Genomic DNA, 25,586 nt, shown 5'->3' with positions numbered 1-25,586 from the left:
TTTACCCAATTAGACTAAATACATTAAAAAACTATTATTTTAATGTAATATACATTTTTTTATTTGTTATTTTGACGTGTTCTAAAATTTTTTTTGACTCTGCACACAAAACTGTTTAAGAAATCAATTATTAAAACTTGCACAAAAAAGAAAAATATATATTGACTCTTTGTGGGCTCGAACTCACGCCATTTAGATGAGTTTGAAAGTTTAGCGCATTAGACCGCTAGGCTACCTAATTTCAAATTTCAAGGGCGATTTTCTAGTTTCAAGGGCGATTTTGGATGATTTTTTGTTCTACGAAATAAGGCGATTTGCCCTAAATATGAGAAAATATTAAAAGCATATGCTCGGAAAAATTCGGCCTAATTAATAGAAATTTTAGGAAAATTAACCCTTTAACATATTTTCTATTGCGATTTTTCCTATATTTAGGGCGATTTTTCTTAATGTTAGGGCGATTTCATGTTTAGGGCGATTTTTCTAGTATTTAGAAAAATAATTTTATGAGTGTACGCCCGTATCTAGCAAGAACATCGTCAATGACGACACAACTAGTATATAAAAGCGAAAATGGTAAAATGTAAAAAGTATAGCTGAACGTTCGTCCAATAACAAAAAATAACATTATTACCAGGCTAGTACTCACATCAAATCAAAAGCCCACGAAATGAGAATCCCCATACAAAATTTGTTATATGAAATTTTCCGCCAGTAATTTTTATATGAAAAAATTTACATTTCGTTGTTTGTTCATTTAGGTGACTTTAAGACTAAAGCTGCAAGAATAATTGATAGCCATATCCTTCAGTTTAGAGCGAAACTTACCAGCCTGGCGGGAACGGCGAATGTTTTTTGGCATACGTTGCACTGATACGGATCAGCTCCGGCAGCGACGTTGTCCAGGGGCTTAATGGTCGGACTCTTGGGGATGCCCACCGGCAGACCCGCTTCATTTAGCTCGATGGCAGCCGATGTGACTGTCGCAACGACCGCCGCGCCGTCTCCGCCGTTCAGCGACAGATCGGCATTCTTAGAGTGCGACTTGGTGTGCGAGGTGTGGGCCGACTTGCTGCCAAAGGTCATGCCGCACTGGTCGCACCTAAACTGCGGCTTGTTCGTGATCGGCTTGCGTACCTGCGGCACCATCGGAGATGTTGAAAACACGGCGGACGGCTCTGTCTTGATCCGCTGAGGGGTTGGGGCTGCTGTTGGAGTCTTGGTAGTAATGCATTCATGTTGCTGCTGCTTTTGCTGCTGTGGGATGCCCAGTTGATAGCTGACGAACTGCTGCTGCTCTTGGTGATGATGGTCCTGCAGTTGTAGCTGCAGTTGCCGCTGTTGTGGCGTCTGCAGTAGTTCAAATTGCTCTTGCTGGCCACCGGTTGGTGACACTCCGATTCCCAAACTCGTAGTCGCCGACGTCAGCGGGGGCGGCACTTGAAGACAGAACTGCGTCTGATTAGATTGCTCCGTTTTTATGAGCAGCTGGTTAGCGGAATAGTAGACCATGTTAGTTGTAGGTGAATCTGCAGATAGTAAGAAGAAGATTAAATTCGAGATTGGTAACAGTGAACAATAAATAAAAGAATGTTTAAGAAATTACAATATCCAATTATATCATTACATTCGGGCGATTCTCAGAAATATTTTCGGGCGAAGGCCGGGGGATTCTTTGTACCGTATATGGGTCGTTTTTTAACAAACCGAACACCTTTTTTTATTTGGTAAGGCCTAGTATTCAACCTAACAAAAAATCGTCCAAAGCCAAAAACTTTTTATAAGAAAAACGTCACAAAAATTTTGATGTCGTTTTCAGACCCGTTACTCGTAGAGTAAAAGGGTATACTAGATTCGTCGGAAAGTATGTAACAGGCAGAAGGAAGCGTTTCCGACCCCATATATTCTTGATCAGGATCACTAGCCGAGTCGATCTAGCCATGTCCGTCTGTCCAACTCTGAGATCCCAATTCTCTATCTTTGATAGTTTCCGAGATATCCGCGTTCATACTTACGATTTTTCGAAGTTTGTGGGCGGTTTGTGTGCGTTAAAGTGGCCGTGCCAAACTTTATTTTGGTTGGATCGATAGGTATTGATGAGAACAATACATTTCAGTTAAAATTTTTATTCTAGCATCAAAACTGTAGGAGCAAGAATTTTGGGCGGCTTGTGGGCGTGGCACTCTGCTGAAACAAACTTGCGCTGCGCAGGAATCTTAGGAATTTGCATGCCTAATCCCAGTATTGTAGTTCTTATAGTTTCCGAGATCTCAGCGTTCATACGGACAGACGGTCAGACGGTCAGACGGACAGACGGACATGGCTAGCTGGACTCTACTAGTGATCTTGATCAAGAATATATATACTTTATGGGGTCGGAAACGCTTCCTTCTGCCTGTTACATACTTTCCGACGAATCTAGTATACCCTTTTACTCTACGAGTAACGGGTATTAAGACTAAACTTTTCTAAATCTACATAGGATAGAACAATTTTTACATTGCACACTTGGCCAACCAATCCGATTTTTGGCCAAAGTGTTTTTAAAGAAAATTATCGAATGAATTATAGGGAGCTTTTTACACGAATTTCTGCAAAAGTTTCAAGAAATTTAGGCATGTAGTTTTCTTTTGCCATATTTTGAAAGTTAAAAATTATCTAATAATGAAGGAAACGAAAAAAAATATAAATCAGAGATGGTGAACTTTTAGCAGTCATTATTTTTAACAACTAAAAAATGTAATACAGCTCGCAGTCTAGTTTTCTAAAATTTCATGAAATTAAAAAACAATGATGAAATTGTTGATTTTTACTTTGGTTTTTGAGAGCTTATGACTGTCATCCCCATTAAAGTCAGTCCTTCAAAAATAAATTCTTTGATCAATTTACTAAAATCGCTCATCGCCAACCCGATACGGTTTTGACTTAGTTTTCGGTAATCTTTGTTTAAATTAAAGGCTTAACTTGTTAATTAAGAATGCCCAGAAGTATAAAGTATGTTTTTGTTTCAGGATTAAATGTAAGTTTGATTTTAGTTAGCATAACACCTAAAATCTACTTTTTTTATTCATTCTCGTCTTATTTTATTTCTGAGACCAAACAATCGAGTGTATTATCGACATATCGATAAGAGAAATATCAACCTTTTTGGCTCTTCTCTAGAAAAAAAATGTTTTTTTTTCATACAGCTGCAAAAACATCGATGGTAGCACCATCGATAGTTTGAGGAGTAAATATCGATACAATCGCGATAGTATCGCTTATATCTAAGCATTATGGGTAAAGGGGTGAAAACCAATATAATAGGGTAATTCTTGCGGAAAATTCTGTTATGTTTGTAATAATTCCAATTAAAAACGCAATAAGTTTAATAATTGTAGAGACTCGACCTGCAGGCGGACATCGACACACCGCGGAGGCTGCTGCGAAGTAGCCAATCTGGCACGCATAATTTAATTTATATTTAATGTATAATATATAATATATATGAACATGTAAAATGTGAGTGCCTTCGTATTCCTTTGAAATTCAAGTGATGGAAATAATCGCGATAATCTGAGAAACATCGATGGCGGTCACCGTGGCCCAACCTTCGATATTATCGATAGTACCATTGATTTTTTGAAGCTATATTCTGTCATTCGGTTTTTGGAACTCATCTTAAGCTGGAATTCCGGATGACAATTGTATTAAATCCTCTATAAATTAAAAATTGTTTAAATAGCTATTAACCAAAAACATAAAAAAATGAACAAAAATGAAAAAAAAAGCTTTACAAACGGTTCCCCTTTGTATAGATGAATATCCGTGGCTATTTTACAAAAATGTGAATGCATATCAACGACATGTTCTAGAGATCAGTGGACTTTTCAGACCCTGTTATATCGTCATTACGTTTAAAAAATAGCAAGATACGACAGGAGCACTTTTTTAAAGACGCATTGTGAGTGTTAAGCCCAAATAAAGATTTATACGTACAGAGGATCACATTAATATTCGGTTTTTTTTTCCAACTTCAAACGCGAATAAAATGTTTAAGACTAAGAAGGGAAATGTTGTTCTTTTTGATATATTCAAGCTTTTAATATTACCTTTTAATAGATATATATGTTTTAATACTTTATTTGATATTTAACGAAAAATCATACATAAACTAAAAAAAAACTCTATATTTGCGTTACTTTAATATTCGGTATTTTTCAAAGGTCCTATAAAAAAGCCCTGTGGCAACTCCAAATGGCCAAAAATTGGCGCAATTAAGGTGTTTCCCCGAAAAGCCAACACTTGACCGACATTAGTTGACACCAAACAAGCCGCAAACATTAAGTTTTAGCCACGAATTTAAAATGGGCCGCAAAAGTAAGAATTCTTCCTTGGAGCAGAGAAAACTTGTTCTCCAGTTGCATCTAGAGGGCAAAACTTACAAGGAAACTGCCGATATCCTGGAAATTAAGCCAAATACGGTCGGTGACACCGTCCGCAGATTCAAAAATGAGGGAAAAGTGGCGTCAATAAAGCAGAAAGGGCAACCCAAAAAATTGACTGATCGCGAAGAAGCGGAAATAGTCCGAAAGGTTAAGAAAAATCCTCGACTAAGTGCACCCGAATTGAAGGCCGAACTCTTTGCAGACCACGGGAAGACCGTTTCAGCGCAAACCGTTCGTCGTACCATAAAAAAACAAGGGTACAACGGAAGAGTCGCTCGAAAGAAGCCTTTGCTGGTTGAGCGCAACCGGAAACTGAGGGAAAATTTCGCCAAGGGGTACGCCAAAAAGGACCAAAGCTGGTGGGACGATGTCATTTTCTTGGACGAGAGAGCAAGTTTAACCTTTTCGGCAGTGATGGCAAGACTATGGTTTGAAGGAAACCCAATACCGAGCTCCAGAAACAACACCTAGAATCAACAGTAAAACACGGCGGAGGAGGTGTTATGATTTGGGGATGCATTTCTACAAAAGGAGTGGGAAATCTAGTGTTTATAGATGGTATAATGAACCAGGACCAGTACCTTAAAATTTTAGAAGAAATTTTGAAGCAGTCGGCAGAGAAAATGGGCATTGGCAACACCCTTAAGTTGGTTCAGGACAACAACCCGAAGCACAAGGCCCAATCACCTGATCTCAATCCAATTGAGAATCTGTGGAGTGAGTTGGACCGCCGTGTTCACAAAACGCCTATATCGTCCATATCGGCCTTAAAAGAACGGCTTCAGAAAGAGTGGGCTAACAGTGGGTCGGAACACACCCAATAAATTATAGCCAATATGCCAAGAAAAAACCGAATATTTAAGTAACGCAAAATGTTGATTTTTTTTATGTTTATGTATGTTTTTATTTTTTAATATAACCATTAGATACACTCAAAAAAAAAATCACCATAAATATTAGAAAATCGCCCGTGATTTTAAAACGCCATTGAATTAATAAATATTTTCTTGAATTAAGAAATATTTTCTTGATTACAGAAAAAGTTTCTAAAATTTACGGAATTTTGCCATATTTTTTTTTTTTTGTAAAGAAGAAGAGGAAGAAGTGAAATTTTTTCTTTAACTAATGGCGAATTTTTCTTTATTTTTTTTCTTGAAATATTGGTAAATTCTTACTTAAATTTAGTAAAGCTGGACCAAAAGCACCATAGCCCTCTTTAGTCATTGTATGACAAGAGGCACGCGTGGCCGAATGGTTCACACGTCTGGCTATGGTGTGAGTAAGTTGCGGGTTCGAGTTCATCCCGGGATTGTCTGAGGTAAGGATTTTTCCATTTGTTTTTTTATATGTTTATAAAAAGTATTTATATAAAATAAATCTTTAATAAATTCAGGTAAATATAAAAATTTATAGACTATATTCCCATGTAATAATTGCCATTAAAATTAGAAACGGTTTTATCCATTTAAAATTTAAAATTTGTATACAAAACCAACCAAATTCCTCAATTGTAAAAAAAAGTAATCTTACATTATAAATAATTTTTTTCTTATTTTAAGAAAATGTTCCTTATTTTTAAGGTTATTTACCATACATTTATGAAAAATTGGTCATTATTTCCAGAAATGGCAAACCATAGATTCAAGAAAATTATTTATTTAAAATAAAGGCGAGTCGCCGTTGGATGAAAATCATAGGCGATTTTCTTGAATTAAGGACGAGATTTTTTTTGAGTGTACGTACCTTGATGAATTGGTAAAAAAAAGCTTTAATTTTTCATTTTAAGATTGTTTGTTATTATTTGATTTCAAAAATATATTCGCGTTTGAAGTTAAAAAAAAACGAATATTAATGGGATCCACTGTAAGCGACTCGGACTATTCTGTTTTAATATCGTTTGCGTGCTGGGTTTATAAGCTTGCGAATCGAATCTCACTGTTTCATTTTTTTTTGTCAAATGTTGTGAACGCCGCGTTTACCGTTCATGTGGGATTTCATGTGATTGGTACAGAAAGGTACACTCATAGAAATGTTACTGTAAAATCGCCCTAAAAACAAGGAAAATCGCCCTAAAACGGGGGTCAATGGCGACTTGGTAACAAAATAAGGGCAACATTTTCTAAAAATAGGTATTTATTGGTCTTACATTTAGGGCGATTTTTCTTAGATCTAGGGTAAATTTTCTTAAGTCTAGGGCGATTTTTCTGTTTTCAAAATACCCCTAACATATGAAAAAATATTTTAAGCATCAACGGCGGTATTTCTTAAAATTATGGTGAAGGGCCCTAAAAACAAGAGCAAATACTAAAACTAATTTAAAAAAAAAAAGGCTTTGGACAAGTTTTTTGCTGGTTCTCGGCAAACATTATCTGCGGTACCTTTTTTCAGGAATTTTTTAAGGATTATTTGACTTAGTTGTCTTTTTTTACTATAATTTGAGAGGGTGAGAAAGGGGGCAAGGTTATTATTTGGCCGCTCCACCGCATGTTTGTAAACTGCTAATGAGAGTCATATTATGAACTGAAAAGTAGTCAGTGAACAGAATCAGGAAAATAACATTAATATAAAACAACTTACTTCTTGGGAAAAATCTTCGTGGTCGCAGCGAGAATCGAACTCACGACCGCTGGGTTCGCAGTCGAGAGCACTTCCGCTGCACCAAAGACGCATCCCGCTAGGCGATGCGCAAAAAGATTGCCTATCTCAATTTGTTCTAAGAACAAATTCTCAATTTAATTCTAAGAAATATTCTCACTAACCACAACAAATTATGCTTTATTTTACACAATTAGACTAAATACATTAAGAAACTATTATTTTAATGCAATATACATTTTTTTATTTGTTATTTTGACGTGTTCTAAAATTTTTATTTAAGAATTCAAAAAGAAAAATAAATGTTGACTCTTCGTGCGCTCGAACTCACGCCATTTAGATGAGTTTGAAAGTTCAACGCATTAGACCGCTAGGCCACCGATTTTCAAATTTCAAGGGCGACTTTCTAGTTTCAAGGGCGATTTTGGATGATTTTTTGTTCTACGAAATAAGGCGATTTTCCCTAAATATTAGAAAATATTAAAAGCATGTGCTCTGAAAAATTCGCCCTAAGTAATAGAAATTATAGAAACATATTTTCTATGGCGATTTTTACTATATTTAGGGCGATTTTTCTTAAAGTTAGGGCGATTTCATGTTTAGGGCGATTTTTCTAGTATTTAGAAAAATAATTTTATGAGTGTAATACATATTATTTAAATTTTTTTTCTAGCATGAAAGTTGTGTGCGCCACGGGCTTGGGCGGTTTGTGGTCTTTAAAGTGGGCGTGGCAAACATTTTTTTGAATCAATCAATAGGTGTTGACGAGACTAATACATTTCAGCTAAAATTTTGTATCTAGCATGAAAATTGTGGGCGGCACAGGCTTGGGCGGTTTGTGGGGGTGGTATATTCGCGTAACAAACTTGCGCTGCGTACAAGGCTACTTAATCCAAATATAAAATCCCAATTCCCTATTTTTGGTAGTTTCCGAGATATCCGCGTTCATATTTCAATCGATATGTATTGATAAGAGCAATACATTTCAAATAAAATTTTTGTTCTAGCATCAAAACTGTAGGAACAACAGTTTTGAGCGGTTTGTGGGTGTGGCACCCTGCTGAAACAAACTTGTGCTGCGCAAGAAGCTCAGGAATCTGCATGCCAAATCACAATAGCCTAGCTCTTATAGTTTTCGAGATCTCAGCGTTCATACGGACACACGGACGGACGGACATGGCTAGATCGACTAGGCTAATGATCCTGATCAAGAATATATATACTTTATGGGGTCGGAAACGCATCCTTCTGCCTGTTACATACTTTTCGACGAATCTAGTATACCCTTTTACTCTTCGAGTAACGGTCATAATCAACACAGAAATTGGAATACTCGTAAAGGCATTATAGGGTGGAAATAATGGGGAAAACCCACCCCTTGAACTTATTCTCCGCACTTTGTTTTACTTTCGATCTAAGTTTTCAAAAACAATATAGAGTAAGAGAAATTTTTATATTTGGGAGATAATATTAAGCTCTAGGGTGTCTGTCACTTTCTAACTCAGTCTTGTTATTATGATAGTTCGAACCCCACACCTTGCCCATAAGCGAAAATTGCGTATACCGAAACAAAATGGCGTCGCGAAAAATCTTTTTTTGTCTGAACTTTTTTGGAAAGAAATGTTCGCCACAATCTTAGATACCTTTTTCCGGCGACGTTCTTATGGCATTCTTTGGAGTTTTGGATATATCAAGCAACTCAGTGTCCGATCTTTTAAGAACATCTTTAATCCAAATTTGTTTGGTGGCCCAGGTTGTTGAATCATTCTTGCTTTCATTCATATTGTGTCTTATACATGTGCGTCTTAATATTACTATTGGATTGTTAAATCATTTTGTTGAAAGTTGTAAAACCTTTTTTAAAGATATCTTGTAAATTTTGTAGAGATCATTTCGTTTATAAATGTTGAATACTTCATTTTGTTCTCAAAATCAGACTTTAATAGCAGTCTTAAGATTATTATATTCTCGTTATATTTTTATACAAGAATTTTCATTTGACGAGTGATTTTTTCCTTAATCATGTTCTTTTTGATGATTTTAATAATTTTTTTCAAATCCTTCGATGGTTGCACAGCATAGGTGTGTTGATAGGTCTTGACATTTTGAGGAGGCTGCTGCTGATAGTTACGGTGTTGTTGATGACCGCCTTGACCCGAGCCCTTATTCATGCGCATTTTTCTAAATGATCTCAAAATACCGTTCATTAAAAAGTCGGTCATTTTAGAGGTGTGGACCCGTCACACACTCACAACACACGAACAAACACTAAACAGAGTAGAATGGGAATCGAAAAATGTTTACATCGCCGCTCACGAGGTTTTCTGTTCTATGGTGTAACGGAGACTGGTGGGTGAGTTCCCGAAAAATCTACCTCAAACCAAAGAAAGACCTCGACACGGAAAAACCAACCACCAACAAGAGTAGTTCCATTTGATCTGAGTATCCCCGCAAATGGAAAATGTTTGAGAGCAAAATTTGGGGAAATTTCCGAGTGTTTTTTTGTTTGAGTGCTTTGTGACTTTGAGACTTCAAATTTTTCGGTACAACAAAATTTCATTTAGTTTATGGAACGAGTCAAACTTAGTCCAATTGGTAAAAAAGCTATCGGTGTCATTTTTAAAAAGTAAAAGTATTATTATCATTGAATCTGTTTTAAACTGTTTATATGTACCCCAAATTAGTCTATAAAAACAAAGAACATTGTTCTTGAACTGAGAAACTTCGTTTTAATTAACTGTGTAAGCCCGAATGTTCTTATTTTGAGATAAATGTTCTTAATATCAGAACGAAATGGTAAGAAAAGAAGCGTTCATACGGACGGACAGGCAGATGGACATGGCTAGATCGACTCAGCTAGTGATCCTGATCAAGAAAATATATACTTTATAAGGTCGGAAATGCTTCCTTCTAACTGTTACTATTATCGGACGAATTTAGTATACCCTTTTACTTCAAAAGTAAAGGGTATAAATATTTCCATCTATTTTTTAGAACATTTTTAACTTAGAAGAGGCCGTAAGAAATCTCTCTGTGTATACTTCTTATCGCTATTAATGAGATATTAGTTTTGAAAACATACAATTATTTACCAAAAAATATTCCTAAAATGTAAAAAATTTGCATCAAGAAAACTAAATATTGGAGGGACAATCGATTACTACTTGCAGGGATATCTCCGAAAGTTCATATTCTTCAAACCGACGAACAAATTCAACCTTCAACGACAAAATGTTTTTAGAAAACCTTCCAAAAACAGATTGAACACAAGAAGCAAATGTTGAAATACAAAAGTTTCAAAGAGGGAAGGTTCAAGAAACTTTTTCGGTTTTTGTTGTTTTTGTTGCTGATGTTTATTCGGCTGTGCGTTGAACTAGCGTAAAAGTTCATTAACATTCGACACAAAAACTATTTCTGAGTTTGTTTGGCTGGAGTCAAGAGCATGATAACAGATCCCTCGTTTCGTTCGCTCGCACTCTTTTCGGTATCATGCTGAGGGTATAACCGACCAAATATTTCGGGGGAAAATATTTGTATCTATTATGAGTAAGGAAAAGAGTAGGAGAGGGGCAGCTGTTTCTTAAAAAAGTTTAACTACCGTTACTTTGTTGGAACAGCTCTGAAATAAAGTCAATTAAAACTGGTCTTTAGGGGAAATTATCGTGTTTGAATAGATCAGTTAAGTTGCTTAGTTGTCAGGTAGAAGAAAAACTAATTGCAAGGCTTTGCGTGGGACTTTAACTTATTAGACGTAGTTATCTTTAAAGAAACAATTTAAAATGAAAATATATATATAAAATATATATAGGCTGTAGTTATGGGGCAAGGATAGTTTGTGACCCTAGCGGCTAAACTAATTGAATTAATTTCATTCAATGCCATATTTTATAAATTATCTTTATAATTTATAAATTATCTTTATCTTTTTTAATGTAATTTATATCTGATGCGAAATTTTCTTGTCAAACGCGTACCCATTTAAAAATTTTTCTTTTGCTTTGCAACAACTCATATTTTATAATACGGATTTTGTTGAAGTACTAAGTAGTACTTGTTGAAGTACTTTACTAAACTAAGCGGTACAAAACGCGGTTGGGGACGTCCGAAGAATTAGTTAACACCTCCGAATTTTCAGGGAACAATGATATGCTGTAAATCAATAAAGTAAAAAATGAAATTTACATAAGTCGTCAAAAAGCTTTAGCCCCAATTTTATACCATGAAGAAAGATTAAAAAAACAAAAAATCTTTTCTATTTGACATGAAAAGATTGGTGCCCAATGAGTCCAATAAAATTGAATAAAAAATGTTTAGCTTCATACTATTTACAGGGGAAGTAAATTTAAAACTATTTTTACCCCAACGATATTAAGAACGGTATTTTGACATTTTGCAACATTTCGCGAAGATTGCAATAGACTGCAAAGTGGTGGTGGAAAAAATTATTATACAAAATAACAACAATAATACCACTTTCGTGGTGGTGACTTTATATTTATAGCTGCTATGTCTAACCAAACTTTTCTTACTATCCTTCCCCCAATGTAGGACTGCGATATATTTTTATATAACTTTAAAATCCCTTAGTGTTTTAGCCTTAGATCGATGTTCCACGATTGCAGTTTTCATATTCAGTGGAAGCCTTCTCAATGAAACTGTGTAAATACATCGAAGCTTTGAGTAGATTAATCAAACAAGAATGTTAAATACGAAAAATGTATATTTGGAGTGACTGCATGCTTTTTGGGGCGACATTTGTCCTGAAGAAATGTCAAAAAACCTGACCTTGTTTTCTTTTAGCCCATTAAGTGTACAGAATTTTTTATAAATTTTTAATTAGTTTGATTTTTTACTTTTTTTCGCCTACAGTTTATGTTTCTGTTCTATTTTGATATTAAACTTATAAATATCCAAAAATGTTTTGTGGATTCGCATTTTGAAAAAGTCATAATATCAGAGGGAGCACCCAAAACTGTTAATGTTTCTTTGAGTATACTACAAAATAAAGATAGCCCTAAAGTCAAGGAAATCTCCCCATTTTTGTCTTTAAGACAAGCTCGCTATAAACTTAAGGGTACGGTATTTTCTAAGTTGTAAGGTAATTTTTATAACTTCTACGGTTATTTTGACTAAATTTTGTAATAATCTTACTAGATTTAGGGGTAATATTTTTTTTAAATAGAAAACCATGTCCTGCAATTAAAAAAAATCACCATAAATATTAGAAAATTGCCCGTGATTTTAAAACGCCATTGAATTAATAAATATTTTCTTTAATTAAAAAATATTTTCTTGATCATAGATAAGTTTCTAAAATTTACGGAATTCCGCAATATTTTTTTTTTTTTGTAAAGAAGAAGAGGAAGAATTGAAATTTTTTCTTTAACTAATGGCGAATTTTTCTTGATTTTTTTCTTGAAATAATGGTAAATTCTTACTTAAGTTTAGTAAAGAAATACCCATATTTTAAGGGAAAAGTGACTTTTTTTTATACGTTTTGATGGTGGTCTAGCTGGTAAAGACGTCCGGTCACTAAACAATCGTACAAAAGTACCTGGTTCGAGCCAACGCCACGGCAAGTGTACCCTTTGTTTATTTATTTTTCTTGTTTTTTTAATTTATTCAATTTTTATTCTTATTAGTTTCACTTTTCTATTTACCAAATTGTTTAAACGGTTGTTAAAAGAGTTTAGATTAGAATAAACGTTATTGGTATGCGTAAAGCTGGACCAAAAGCACCATAGCCCTCTTTAGTCATTGTATGACAAGAAGCACGCGTGGTTAAGACGTCTGGCTATGGTGTGAGCAGTTGCGGGTTCGAGTTCATGCCGGGGTTGTCTGAGGTAAGGATTTTTCCATTTGTTATTTATATGTTTATAAAAAGTATTTATATAAAATAGATCTTACATAAATACAGGTAAATATAAAAATTTAAAGACTATATTCTTATGTAATAATTGCCATTAAAATTAGAAACGGTTTTATCCATTTAAAATCCAAAATTGGTATACAAAACCAACCAAATTCCTCAAATGTAAAAAAAGGTAATCTTACATTATAAATAATTTCTTTCTTATTTTAAGAAAATTTTCCTTATTTTTAAGGTTATTTACCATACAATTAAGAAAAATGTGTCATTATTTCCAGAAATGGCAAACCATAAATTCAAGAAAATGACTTACTTAAAATAAAGGCGAGTCGCCGTTGGCTCAAAATCATAGGCGATTTTCCTGATTTAAGGGCGAATTTCTTGATTTAAGGGCGATTTTTTTTTGGGTGTGAATGTAGAATTTTATATTCAAAAAAAAAAATTGTTCACCGTGAAATCAATAACAGTATACATTCAAAATAAAGTTAGCCCTAAACTCAAGAGTATCATCCTACTTTTCTGTTCAGGGCAAGCTCGCGTTACATTTTAGGGTATAGTACTGGTAAGTATGATGCACCCTGATTCATTTTACTCGGAATGTAAACAACAACAAGGGAGAATGCTATAGTCGAGTACCTCCACTATCAGATACCCGTTACTCAGCTTAAGGGACCAAAGGGAAACGGAGATATGCAAGCAGCAAAGCGAGATTTAAATGCGCCACCTACCGAAGGAAGACAGATTTAAGCGTTGTGGGCGTTAGGGTAGGCGTGGTAAATTTTTTTTGGATCAATCGATAGGTATTGACGAGACCAATACATTTCAGTTAAAATTTTTTATCTACCATGAAAATTGTGGGCGCCACAGGTTTGGGCGGTTTGTGGGCGTTATAGTGGGCGTGGCACATTCGCGTAACAAAATTGCGCTGCGTACAAAGCAACGGAATCTAAATCTAAGATCCCGATTCTCTATCTTAGATAGTTTCCGAGATATCCACGTTCATACTTACGATTTTTTTTAGTTTGTGGGCGTTTAAGTGGGCGTGGCAAACTTTTTTTTGGGTCAATCGATAGGTATTGATAAGAACAATACATTTCAGCCAAAATTTTTATTCTAGCATAAAATGTAGGAGCCACACGGACAGACGGACATGGCTAGATCGACTCGGCTAGTGATCCTGATCAGGAATATATACTTTATGGGGTCGGAAACGCTTCCTTCTGCCTGTTACATACTTTCCGACGAATCTAGTATACCCTTTTACTCTACGAGTAACAGGTATAAAAATGAAAAACAAAAATTGCCGGAATGCATTCATTTCCGACTGGACGGGGAAGCTTACGGATGTATGTTTGTGTGTGACGACTGCTCAGTCGGAAATGAATGCATTTCGGAACACGTTCTTTCATTATGAATGGTCATCAAAAACGTGTATCTAAAGTGATGAACTTTCCCGTTCGGCTTACACGGGTGCGGGACAAAATAGATCGTATATTTTGCAAGCGTTTAGAAATGCACCTAGATGCATTTATTTGAAATTCGCCTGCGCACCAACTAAACAGATTCTGATACCCATTTATTCAGAATGCCCCTGTAAACTGTACCCAGGAATGCACCTATATGCACCAATTTAACACATTCTGGTACGCCTTTATTCAGAATGCACCTGTAAACTGTACTCAGGAATGCACTTATATCCTTAAAAAAATTAATATATGTCAGCTTTCCGGAGGACCTTTTTATTGTAATATTTAAGAACGCAAATAATTTGTATTCGAAATAGCTCTCCTTCTGCACGGTTCCTGCTTCGAGGTGTACCCCTTTCTTTTTTGCGATTCTGCAAGATTTATAGGAAATTTAATATTATATATATAGATACATGTGTGTTTATGATACGAATATGCAATCTATTTATATTGGCTTAATTACACTATATATATGTACATTGTACAATGTACATACATATAATTATTATTTTATTTCATTAATTTTTTATATTTTGTTAATTGTGTTAATATTAAACTACATTAACTGCACTTAACTTACCTGTTAAAGTATTGACGTAAAGTAGGCGGCAGAGAGCAACATTGTACAATGTACATACATATAATTATTATTTTATTTCATTAATTTTTTATATTTAGTTAATTGTGTTAATATTAAACTACATTAACTGCACTTAACTTACCTGTTAAAGTATTGACGTAAAGTAGGCGGCAGAGAGCAACAACATTTTTCGAAGCACGTGGAACGAACATCACTTTTTATACCCGTTACTCGTAGAGTAAATGTGTTTACTAAATCCGTCGGAATAACGCAACAACGGCAGAGCCGAACGCAACGCCAACAAAGTGCCCTTATAGCGTTTCTTTGTGCTTAAAAGACGCTTAAAGTGTTTTCAATGTGTGTCACTTTTTGAGCAGTGAATCGTTGGATATGCCTATGCTAAGATCAGCACAACTTTTCATAAAAGTTAAGGGCTCATTGAGCGCTCGGTGATCAGCTTTATGCTGTGATTAAGTACTTAAAAAGCGCTGAATAGTACTGCAGTGTTTTGTAATTTCTTTTCAATTTAATTATTATTTTGTTTTAAAACTGCGGCTCGGGAGTTCCCGTCGATATGGGAGTCTTTGGCAACTCCTTGTCAGCATCTGGGGTCTGCGTTGGCATTATCTTGGAGCAGTTTAGGTTTTTATGCATGTCATTGCCATCTGTAACGTCTTTTCCGGAGGCTCTAAGGGCTCAAACTCAGAAATTGCATCTTATATTAGAAAAAAATTAGTCTTCAGAATATAACAAGAAAATTAACACTTTTTCAGTGACTGATAATTTGAGATGTTTGAGACCTTTATTTAAATAGCCATGTTATAAATATGATTCTGTACACAAAAGTAAATAATTCACATCTTTTTAGTTTCACTGTTTAAAAAAAAATCTTAGTCTGTAAGAGACTTTCCTGGAAATAAATATGTTTTTAAAAATACACTTTTTTTGTTTTTTGGTCAATTTAGATCAGTGGTCGGCACACACATACCATCACAAGTTTGCCTTGCATTAGTGTGAGTGTAAAAAACACGAAGTTGGCGCGCAGCGCTCTGATGCCTGACGTTTCTCTGTTTTGCAATGAAATTCTCTGCCGCAGCAGCAAAAAAGTGCGCCGAGGCTGAGAAAAAAAGAACCGAAGACCCATGTCGAAGTCATACGAACAACTACGTTATACGTGAGCGAGCAGAGGATGGGCAGAACACTTCCCTATGCTCACTAGATAGGCCGCTGCCGACCCCTGATATAAATGATATCTAATAGGATGCTGCCTGTTAGCAGTTCTAATAGTTTAGTTTTTTGGCTTATTTTCGGCATTTTCCTTAATTTTAAACATAATCTTTGGTAAACACAGCCTGGCAATTTGACAATGTGACAAACAGCTGATATAACTTTTAGGGTCGTTCCCTTAATTGCTTAAATTTTCTGTTGAATTTTTGAAAAATTCAACTGAATATTTTTGTTGGTTGCCAAGCATACTTTAAAAGTCAACTGAAATAAAAGTATGCAATGTAAAATTGGCTAGTGTAGAGAAACAGGTAGACTGCAGCGTCGACGCAAGCAACGCAGCGACACAGATCGGCACTCTCACACTCCCGTCACAGCGACATTGTGTGAAGCGGTCGCTACTCACACACACTCTCGCTAGCTCTCGGTGTTGTCTTGAACTTGAACTACACGTGGAGGGCGTGCATCGGATTTCAACTCGCTCGTTGAGTAGCAGAAACCCAACCTGTCGTAAGGAGGTCGTGCGCGAGTTATTGACAACACATAACCTATGCGCACACTGGCTCGTTCTCCCTACTCACAATCTCCCACCCCAACCTCTAGATTTCGCTCTCTTCAATGAGAAATAATATTGTTTGTTGTGACTTTTGCAAAAGCACCAACAACAAAACCCAGTGGTTGGAGGACTGAGAGCCTAACGAAAGGGAAGGTTTCCTGGCTGGGACATTTTGCAGCAAATAAGCCTGCAGTTCCACAATTCAGCACAAGCACCAAATCATCACGAAGTCGACTGCGAAGTCGGCAGAGCAGCCTGCGATGCCGACAGAGCCGAACGCAACGGCGGCAAAGCAGACGTCCTCGCAGTCGGGTACCGCAAAAAAAAACGCACAATAAGTATTTTTTTTTCCTCTTCCTCTCTCGCGATTTCTCCGCTGAAAAAATGCGGGTGAAGACAAAGAGGTCCAGCAATCAAAATAGCTAGATTTTTGTGCACCCTTGCATTTTAAACAATTCGACATTTTTTCGTAAATGTAAGTACAAACAATTGAAGTATTTTGTGTCGGTCTTAAAATATTTATATTTCTTACAAAATTGATTGTTTTATTATTATTATGTGAAGTTTCAAAAATATTTTTTATATAGCGATTTGCATAGTCGGATAACCGGGACATGCCAAAAGGAACAGAACAACAAAGGATTAGCGGAACACCCTATTTTCGTCTTACACTTGCGTTTACTCGTTTGATCCCTGCAAGCAAAAGGGCGATATTTCTATCGCCTGTCGTCCAGAAGTCACTTCTTAGTAACTTCTGCGCGATAGAAACACGATAGAACAGATTTTACAAAAACAAAATACACATTTATCGCGTAGAAGTAACTTCCAAGTCACTTCTGGACGATAGAAAGGCGATAGTACATATTTTATAAAAACAAAAAGGGTCGGGATCGCGAAGAAGTAACTTCTGAGACACTTCTGCGCGATTGAAAGGCGATAGTACGGATTTTCCAAAAATAAAATATACATGTATCGCGAAGAAGTAACTTCTGAGTCACTTCTGGACGATAGAAAGACGATAGTACACATTTTACAAAAACAAAAAGAGTCGGGATCGCGAAGAAGTAACTTCTGAGACACTTCTGCGCGATAAAAAGGCGATAGTAGTGAGTAAAACACGCGATAAAAAGAGGTCGCGGTAATTTTCCGTTACCCCTTTTTTTCTGAAAATTTTTTGGGTCTTCCGTTGACCCACGCCGTTATTTTTCGACCGAGCGTCATTTCGTTGCGTGATTTGTCTGTGGACAGTGCGGTTTTGTATCAAATTTGTGCGTTTTAAAAATATAGCTTTGTTTTTTTCTAAATGTTTTTAATTGCTTAACATACTTAAATGTCCCCCCAACAAAGCGTGCGAAATTACGTGCTTATCGTGAGCTGTACGATTATTTAAATCTTTTTACGGACAAGCTAGCTGTGGACATTACTCAACGTGTAACTGCGGAGAATCCCAGGCATCCAACGATTCTCAACATATTTCGTTGTAAAAGGTAATGTATTCTACTTTATTTTTACTTTGAACAAAAAACAATTTTTGTTTTTGTTTCTTTTAGAAATGGTTATTAATAAATTTCTTATGTCGACGGAGCTGGACCTAAATAACATTGTTCAGCAAAATTTCCTACATGCCAGGCACCGTGTATACAAGCGGACAAAGCACGTATACAAAATGTTAAAAGTAAAAAAAATATGTTTTTATTCAAGATTTTCCAATTGGGAAAGACTCTTCTAGGTACCTTCCACAAGCATATGTAAAGTCACTTTTGAGTGACTTCCATAAGTGACTTCGGCGACACTTCTCGGAGTTACTTCGGCGACACTTCCAGAAGTAACGCAGAAGTGACTCCGAGAAGTGTCGCCCAAGTGGCACATTTCTTCCCGACGGGAGTCACTTCCGCGATCCGAATGCGTTATCGCGGACGATCGTTTTCATCTTCTAGAAGTCAGTTAATAGTGCCTTCCGCGATAGAAAATGCTTGCAGGGATGGAGTTGGATCTAAAATTTAGATGTATCTTCCACAGATGCACAGGCCAAAAAAAGTTTCCCTTATTGTTGCTGCTGCGACTTAACACGAAAACCAGGAAGAACGCTATAGTCGAGTACCTCGACTATCAGATACCCGGTACTCAGCTAAAGGGACCAAAGGAAAATGGAGATATGGAAGCAGCAAAGCGAGATTTAAATGCGCCACGTACCGGCGGTAGACAGATTTAAGCGTTATGGGCGTTAGAGTGGGCGGGGCAGTTTTTTTTTTAATCAATCGATAGGTATTGACAAGACCAATACATTTCAGTTAAAATTTTTTATCTAGCATGAAAATTGTGGGCGCCACAGGCTTGGGGGGTCAATCGATAGGTATTGATGAGAACAATACATTTTCAATTTTTATTCTAGCATGAAAACTGTAGGAGCCAAAGTTTTGGGCGGTTTGTGGGCGTGGCACTCTGCTGAAACAAACTTGCCCTGCGTAAGAAGCTTAGGAATCTGCACGCTAAATCTCAATAGCCTCTTATAGTTTCCGAGATCTCAGCGTTCATCCGGACGGACAGACAGACGGACAGACGGACATGGCTAGATCGACTCGGCTAGTGATCCTGATCAAGAATATATATACTTTATGGGGTCGGAAACGCTTCCTTCTGCCTTTTACATACTTTCCGACGAATCTAGTATACCCTTTTACTCTACGAGTAACGGGTATAATTACTGGGGTAAGCAAAGGATACTAAACAAATTTTTTGTCCTTAATCATTTTAAACACCGGGTAAACAATCTAAAGTCTCTTTCTTTTTCTCTTACGTGAATGCACTGCAGGTCAGAATGAAGAGAGTGGAAATGCAAAGAGCGCAAAGCCCCCACCCGCGGTCCTGATATTGTTTTTCAGGAACTCAAAGTTTACATTAAGATAATCGGAATTAGATAATTGAAATTTGTATTGAGTGTATTGGAGAAATAGAGGGAGAGACAAAAAGCACAAATTGCTTAAATTGTGAATTATGCAATAGATTAATTTAGCGCACTCTGCTCTCTCTCTTCGCTTACCGCGCTGTTCGTCCTGCAACTGTTTACAAACACATGCATGCAGATACATTTGTTATTGTCTGGCTCTGACGACATTGCTTTTCTTCTCGGCAGGTTTTTGGGCATTAGAGTGGGGGTGGAAAACTGTTTTTGGGTCAATCGATAGGTATTGACGAGACCAATGCATTTCAGTCAAATTTTTTTCCAGCATCAAAACCGTGGGTGCCACAGTTTTGCGCGGTTTTTGGGTGTTAGAGTGGGCGTGGCACATCAGCGTAACAAATTTGATAGTTTTCGAGATATCAGCGTTCATATGGACGTTTTTTTGAAGTTTGTGTCGGTTTCGACTCGGCTAGTGATCCTGATCACTAAACGTCTCCTTTACTGCGTTGCAAGTCTCTGACTGAAATCATTATACCTTCTGCAAGATCCAAATCCAAACCAAATCAGACCGCATAAAAAGTTTTAAGTTAATCGCCCTAAAACGGGAATCAATGGCGATTGGGTATTAAAATAAGGGCAACATTTTCTAAAAATAGGCATGTATTGGTCTTACATTAAGGGCGAGTTTTCCTAAATATAGTGTGAATTTTCTTAAATCTAGGGCGGAGTTTATGTTTTCAAAGGTAAACACCCTTAACATATAAAAAAATTATTAGACTTCAACGGCGATAACTCTTGAAATTATAATGACTTTCTTATTTTAATGTTAAATTGCCTTAAATTAAGGTCAATTTTTTTTTAATGTAATGTGTTACTATACCCTTGCAGAGGGTCCATACAGTATATATTTTCTTGATCAGGATCACTAGCCGAGTCGATCTAGCTATGTCCGTCTGTCCGTCTGTCTGTCCGTCCGGATGAACGCTGATATCTCGGAAACTATAAGAGCTAGGCTATTAAGATTTATTTATTCTTACCCAGCGCAAGTTTATTTCAGCAGCGTGCCACGCCCACTTTAACGCCCACAAACCGCCCAAAACTGTGGCTCCTACAGTTTTGATGGTAGAGTAAAAATTTTAACTGAAATGAATTGCTCTCATTAGTACCTATCTGTAGCAAGCACACACACACACATACATATTCCTAAGCATCTGTCATACATACATACTACGTTAAGTTAGGTCACACTATTATTAAACACACATTAACATCTCTGTTACTCTTAAGAAACACTATGCTTGTCTCACTCCCTCATACTGTATACCCCCAACGCTTGTGAAATAGGCTAAGCCTGTACAAATCTGTGCAATAAAGATCACTTTTGCTGCGACCGCCGAATAAGAAACACCCAGAAAGTGCCGTCTACAATTTCAGAAGTGGGATTACCGCGAAAAAATTTTTTTCTCGCGTCCTTACTGCCTACGAGCATAATAAAGCAAAAGTTATTAAGTCAGTTATTTAAAATAGTTTGTAGTCATGGACCCCATCGCTGCGGACGACTACACAGCATCAGAACTTCGATGTTGGCTGGAAAAACTTGGGTTGCCAAAAAGCGGCACCAAGGCAACACTAGCAGCGCGGTTGAATGGTGTGCACCCCGCAGCCCGAGGAGATTGTCCAGTACTGGACCCCAAGGACATGACCGACATTGAAGCTGGACCCGAGGAAAGGTCAAATACTGCTGAAAATCAAGGAACCGATCTGGACGATGTCGGGGCTACATCGCTGGAAGCCCAAAACAACGAAGAAGCTGACAACAACATGTGCGTTCCAGAAATTTCCATGCAATTGGAATCTCTGAAGCGTCACTTAGAAGTCGTCCAATTGGAAAATGAGTTTCTCAAATTGGAAGTTTCCCGGCGTCAGCCATTGAATAGAGTTACCGCACCTTCGACGAGCAACTTGCCAGAAATCCAGAACAATGTTTCCACACCAAATCAAACCAATGTCACCCTATCAAATTTGGGGAATATTGTTGAAGAGGCTGCCAGACCTAATACAACCATTTTTAACAACAACTCTTTGGTGACCACGGTGAAGGAAATGCTTCCACCTTTTGACGGTGCTGTTAACAGCAAAGTGCCAGTTAACACTTGGATCGCACAGCTCAACGCGATCATAAAAATGTACAAGCTGAGCGAAGACATAACTCGCATGCTGGTTATGTCAAAGTTGAAAGACCGAGCTCAAATTTGGTTGTACTCTTCTGAGAACTTTCTGTCCTTGCCAGCCCAGGACCTCTTAACTCAACTCGCAGAGGCTTTTCAGTCAAAAGAGAGCAAGATAATGTCCAGACGCAAGTTCCAGGAGCGAAAGTGGCAACCAGCTGAAGACTTTGCTACGTACTTTAACGACAAGACCCTGTTGGCTGCACACATCAGAATAGACGACGAGGAATTAATCGACAGTATCATCGAAGGAATACCGGATACTCTTCTACGACAACAGGCACACATGCACTGTTTTAATTCGTCTGCCCAGCTGTTGCAGGCATTCTCCAAAGTAACATTGCGGAAACCATCTCTCGCATTTGGACGCCACAAAGACGTTTCTGGAAATCAGCCCGGACCCGCTGTAAGATGCTTCAACTGTAACTCCATGGGTCACTTCGCAGCCGACTGCCGCAAGCCTAAGCGCGCGTACGGCGCTTGCTACGGTTGCGGAAGTTTGGAGCACCTGATATCCCATTGCAACGAGAAGAAGAACGCAACCAAAAATGAATATAATGCCTAATCGATTCTGGGAGTCCAATTAGTTTTACGAAGTTATCCTGCGTTGAAAACATTCTAAGAAGTAATATCGTTAACGTTAATGAAAACAACTTGTCGCATTACTTTGGCTTGAACCACAGCCCTTTAGATATATATGGAAAGATATCATGTTTCGTTATTATGAATAAGGTGAAGTTTAATTTTGAATTATTAATTGTGGCAAACGAATCGATGGCATATAGCACTGTTTTAGGAAGAGATTTTATGAACATTTGTAACTTTAAGATTGTTAGGGAAAATGATTGTTCAAATGATAGTTGTACTGATGATCGTTCAAATGATAGTTGTACTGATGATCGTTCAAATGATAGTTGTACTGATGATCGTTCAAATGATAGTTGTACTGATGATCGTTCAAATGATAGTTGTACTGATGATCGTTCAAATGATAGTTGTACTGATGATCGTTCAAATGATAGTTGTACTGATGATCGTTCAAATGATAGTTGTACTGATGATCGTTCAAATGATGGTTGTGCTGATGATCGTTTAAATGACAGTGGGGTTGATGATCGTTTAAAGGATATTTTTTCAAAAGATAGTTGTATTGCAAATGATCGCTCAGATAATGGTAATAGTGAGAAGGATAGTAGTTTTAAATTTTATTGCTCAAATGTTGGTCAGACTGGAAACGATTGTGCTACTGATAGCTGTGAGAAAGATGATTGTCTAAATGATAGTATAAAGGTTTATTGTGGTTACAAAGAAACGCAAAGTGATTCGTGTAAAACGATAGAGTCAAGTCAAAATTTAAGTGTCCAACCCAGCGATCATTTCGAGTCAGAAATTATGTCAATTGAATACCCTGATCCAGCCGAAAGCAACCTGTTAAATATTAGCGACAAGTGTGAGTTTACGTTAAGAAAAAAACTGATAGATATTTTTGATAAGTTTTATACGAAACCGAAACGGCCAGAGATCCCCTTAGTAAAATGGGAAATGAAACTGAATTTTGATAAAACTAAACCGTTTAATTACCCTCCAAGGCGTTTATCATACGCAGAGAAAAGTCAAGTTCAAAATTTATTAGACGATTACATAAAAAACGGTATTATTAGAGTAAGCGAGTCTGAGTATGCATCACCTATAGTTCTAGTTAAGAAAAAGTCTGGAGAATTAAGAATGTGCGTAGATTACCGAACCCTCAACAAAAACATGCTTAAAGATAACTACCCCACCCCCTTAATAGATGACCTTATTGATAAACTGTCTGAAAAAACTATTTTTACCAAGTTAGACCTCAAAAATGGGTTCTTTCACGTGCACATGCACGAGGATTCAATTAAGTATACCGCTTTTACAACACCTATGGGTCAGTATGAATGGCTTAGAATGCCATTTGGTTTACGAAACGCACCAGCAGTTTTTCAAAGATTTGTAAACAAAATCTTTGCCGATTTGGTTAAAGAAGATAAGGTTCTAATTTATATGGATGACATTTTAATAGCAACGAAAGATAGTAAGAGTCATATGGAGATATTAACGGAGGTCTTTAAACGACTGGTAGATAACAAGCTTGAGCTTAGGTTAGACAAGTGTGAGTTCCTTCAAAGAGAAATAAAGTATTTAGGATACATAATATCGGGAGAGGGTATTAAACCTGATTCGAAAGGTATGCAAGCAGTAAAAGATTTTCCTGTACCGACAAAAACGCATGAGGTTCAAAGTTTTCTTGGACTGTGCTCCTATTTCAGACGCTTTGTCAAAGATTTTTCAACAAAAGCAAAGCCGTTGTATGATCTTGTAAGAAAGGACAGAAAGTTCGAATTTGGTGCGAAAGAGTTAGAGTGTTTTGAAATATTAAAAGTAAATCTTTTGGAAGCCCCTATTCTGGCCTTGTACAATCCAAAAGACCCAACAGAGTTACATTGTGATGCTAGCGCCCTAGGTTTTGGTTCAATTTTAATGCAGAAGAAGAAAGATAGTAAGTTTCACCCCGTGTTCTATTTTTCTAAACGCACGACGGATGTGGAGTCGAAGTACCATAGTTTCGAATTAGAAACGCTCGCTGTAGTTTACTCGTTACAACGCTTTAGAATCTATCTTCAAGGAATACAGTTTAAAATAGTTACAGATTGTAGTGCTCTTACCCTGGCGTTAAATAAAAAGGAATTATGCCCAAGAATTGCCAGGTGGGCACTTTTTCTTCAAGATTATGACTACACTCTAGAACATAGAGCCGGCAAGCGTATGCAGCATGTCGATGCACTTAGCAGGAACACACACATACTGACAATCGATTCTAATTCATTTGAAGAAAACTTAGTTATATGTCAAAGTAGAGATGAGAAAATCAAAAGTATAGCTAAGAAACTTCAGGAAACAGAATTAAAGGATTATGAGATGCGGAATGGAATAATTTACAAAAAAAAGAATAAGGATGGTCTTTTATTTTATGTGCCAAGCGAAATGGAAAGCCACGTTCTTTTTAGTTACCACGATCAATTAGGACATGTTGGAATAGATAAGATGGTAAAAATTATCTCAAAAAGTTACTGGTTCCCTAAAGTTCGTGAAAAATGCAAGCGGCACATTAATAATTGTTTGAAATGTATCGCCTATTCTGATAAGTCTGGTAAAGACGAAGGTTTCCTTCACAGCATCCCCAAAGTAAGCATTCCCTTTGATGTCATACACATAGACCATTATGGCCCGGTAGACAAAAGTAGAGCCAACAAACACGTACTGGTGATTATAGACGCATTTACAAAGTTTGTAAGACTTTATCCGGCAAAAACTACAAAGTCTAGGGAAGCAATAGTAGCATTAAAGGACTATTTTAGGTCGTATAGTAGGCCGCGATGCGTGATCTCAGACCGTGGGACATGCTTCACATCTAAAGAATTTCATGACTTCTTAGAGGAAAACGAAGTGAAACACATTAAGATAGCCACTGGATCGCCGCAGGCTAATGGGCAAGTCGAAAGAGTAAATAGAAGCATAGGACCCATGATCGCTAAATTGACTGATCCAGACAAGGGATTGTTCTGGGATACAGTTTTAGAAACAGTTGAACACGCACTGAATAATACGATCCAAAGATCAGTTAGTCAGCACCCAAGTCAAGTTTTATTCGGAGTGTCTCAAAAGGGAAAAGTTATAGATAGTTTAAAAGAGAAATTAGAAGAGTTGAATA

The 25,586-nt window shown here is 36.9% G+C and overlaps 2 protein-coding genes and 1 long non-coding RNA gene across 3 annotated transcripts in view; all 3 read right to left on the bottom strand.

Annotated features, from left to right (window-relative positions):
- The window catches only part of LOC119558514 (Krueppel homolog 1), a 41,031-nt gene that overhangs the window by 7,818 nt on the left and 7,627 nt on the right, over window positions 1-25,586 (bottom strand). Inside the window, exon 2 of the mRNA XM_037872014.1 lies at window positions 829-1,529. Coding sequence (XP_037727942.1) covers window positions 829-1,529 — 701 coding nt within the window. The remainder of the gene's footprint in view (window positions 1-828; window positions 1,530-25,586) is intronic.
- Window positions 8,501-9,341, bottom strand: LOC119558515. The gene has a single exon (XM_037872015.1). The coding sequence runs from the start codon at window positions 9,242-9,244 to the stop codon at window positions 9,002-9,004; it is 243 nt and encodes an 80-aa protein (XP_037727943.1). The 5' UTR covers window positions 9,245-9,341; the 3' UTR covers window positions 8,501-9,001.
- LOC119558517 lies at window positions 14,610-15,950 on the bottom strand. The gene is made up of 2 exons (XR_005220229.1): window positions 15,080-15,950; window positions 14,610-14,728 (listed from the first exon to the last, which is right to left on the bottom strand). It is a non-coding gene; the product is annotated as an uncharacterized LOC119558517 (long non-coding RNA).

Source organism: Drosophila subpulchrella, unplaced genomic scaffold (genome assembly GCF_014743375.2).
Source record: "Drosophila subpulchrella strain 33 F10 #4 breed RU33 unplaced genomic scaffold, RU_Dsub_v1.1 Primary Assembly Seq106, whole genome shotgun sequence".
Taxonomy (NCBI): domain Eukaryota; kingdom Metazoa; phylum Arthropoda; class Insecta; order Diptera; family Drosophilidae; genus Drosophila; species Drosophila subpulchrella.
The sequence above is the reverse complement of the archived record's forward strand: the minus strand, read 5'-3'. Positions and strand labels throughout refer to the sequence as shown.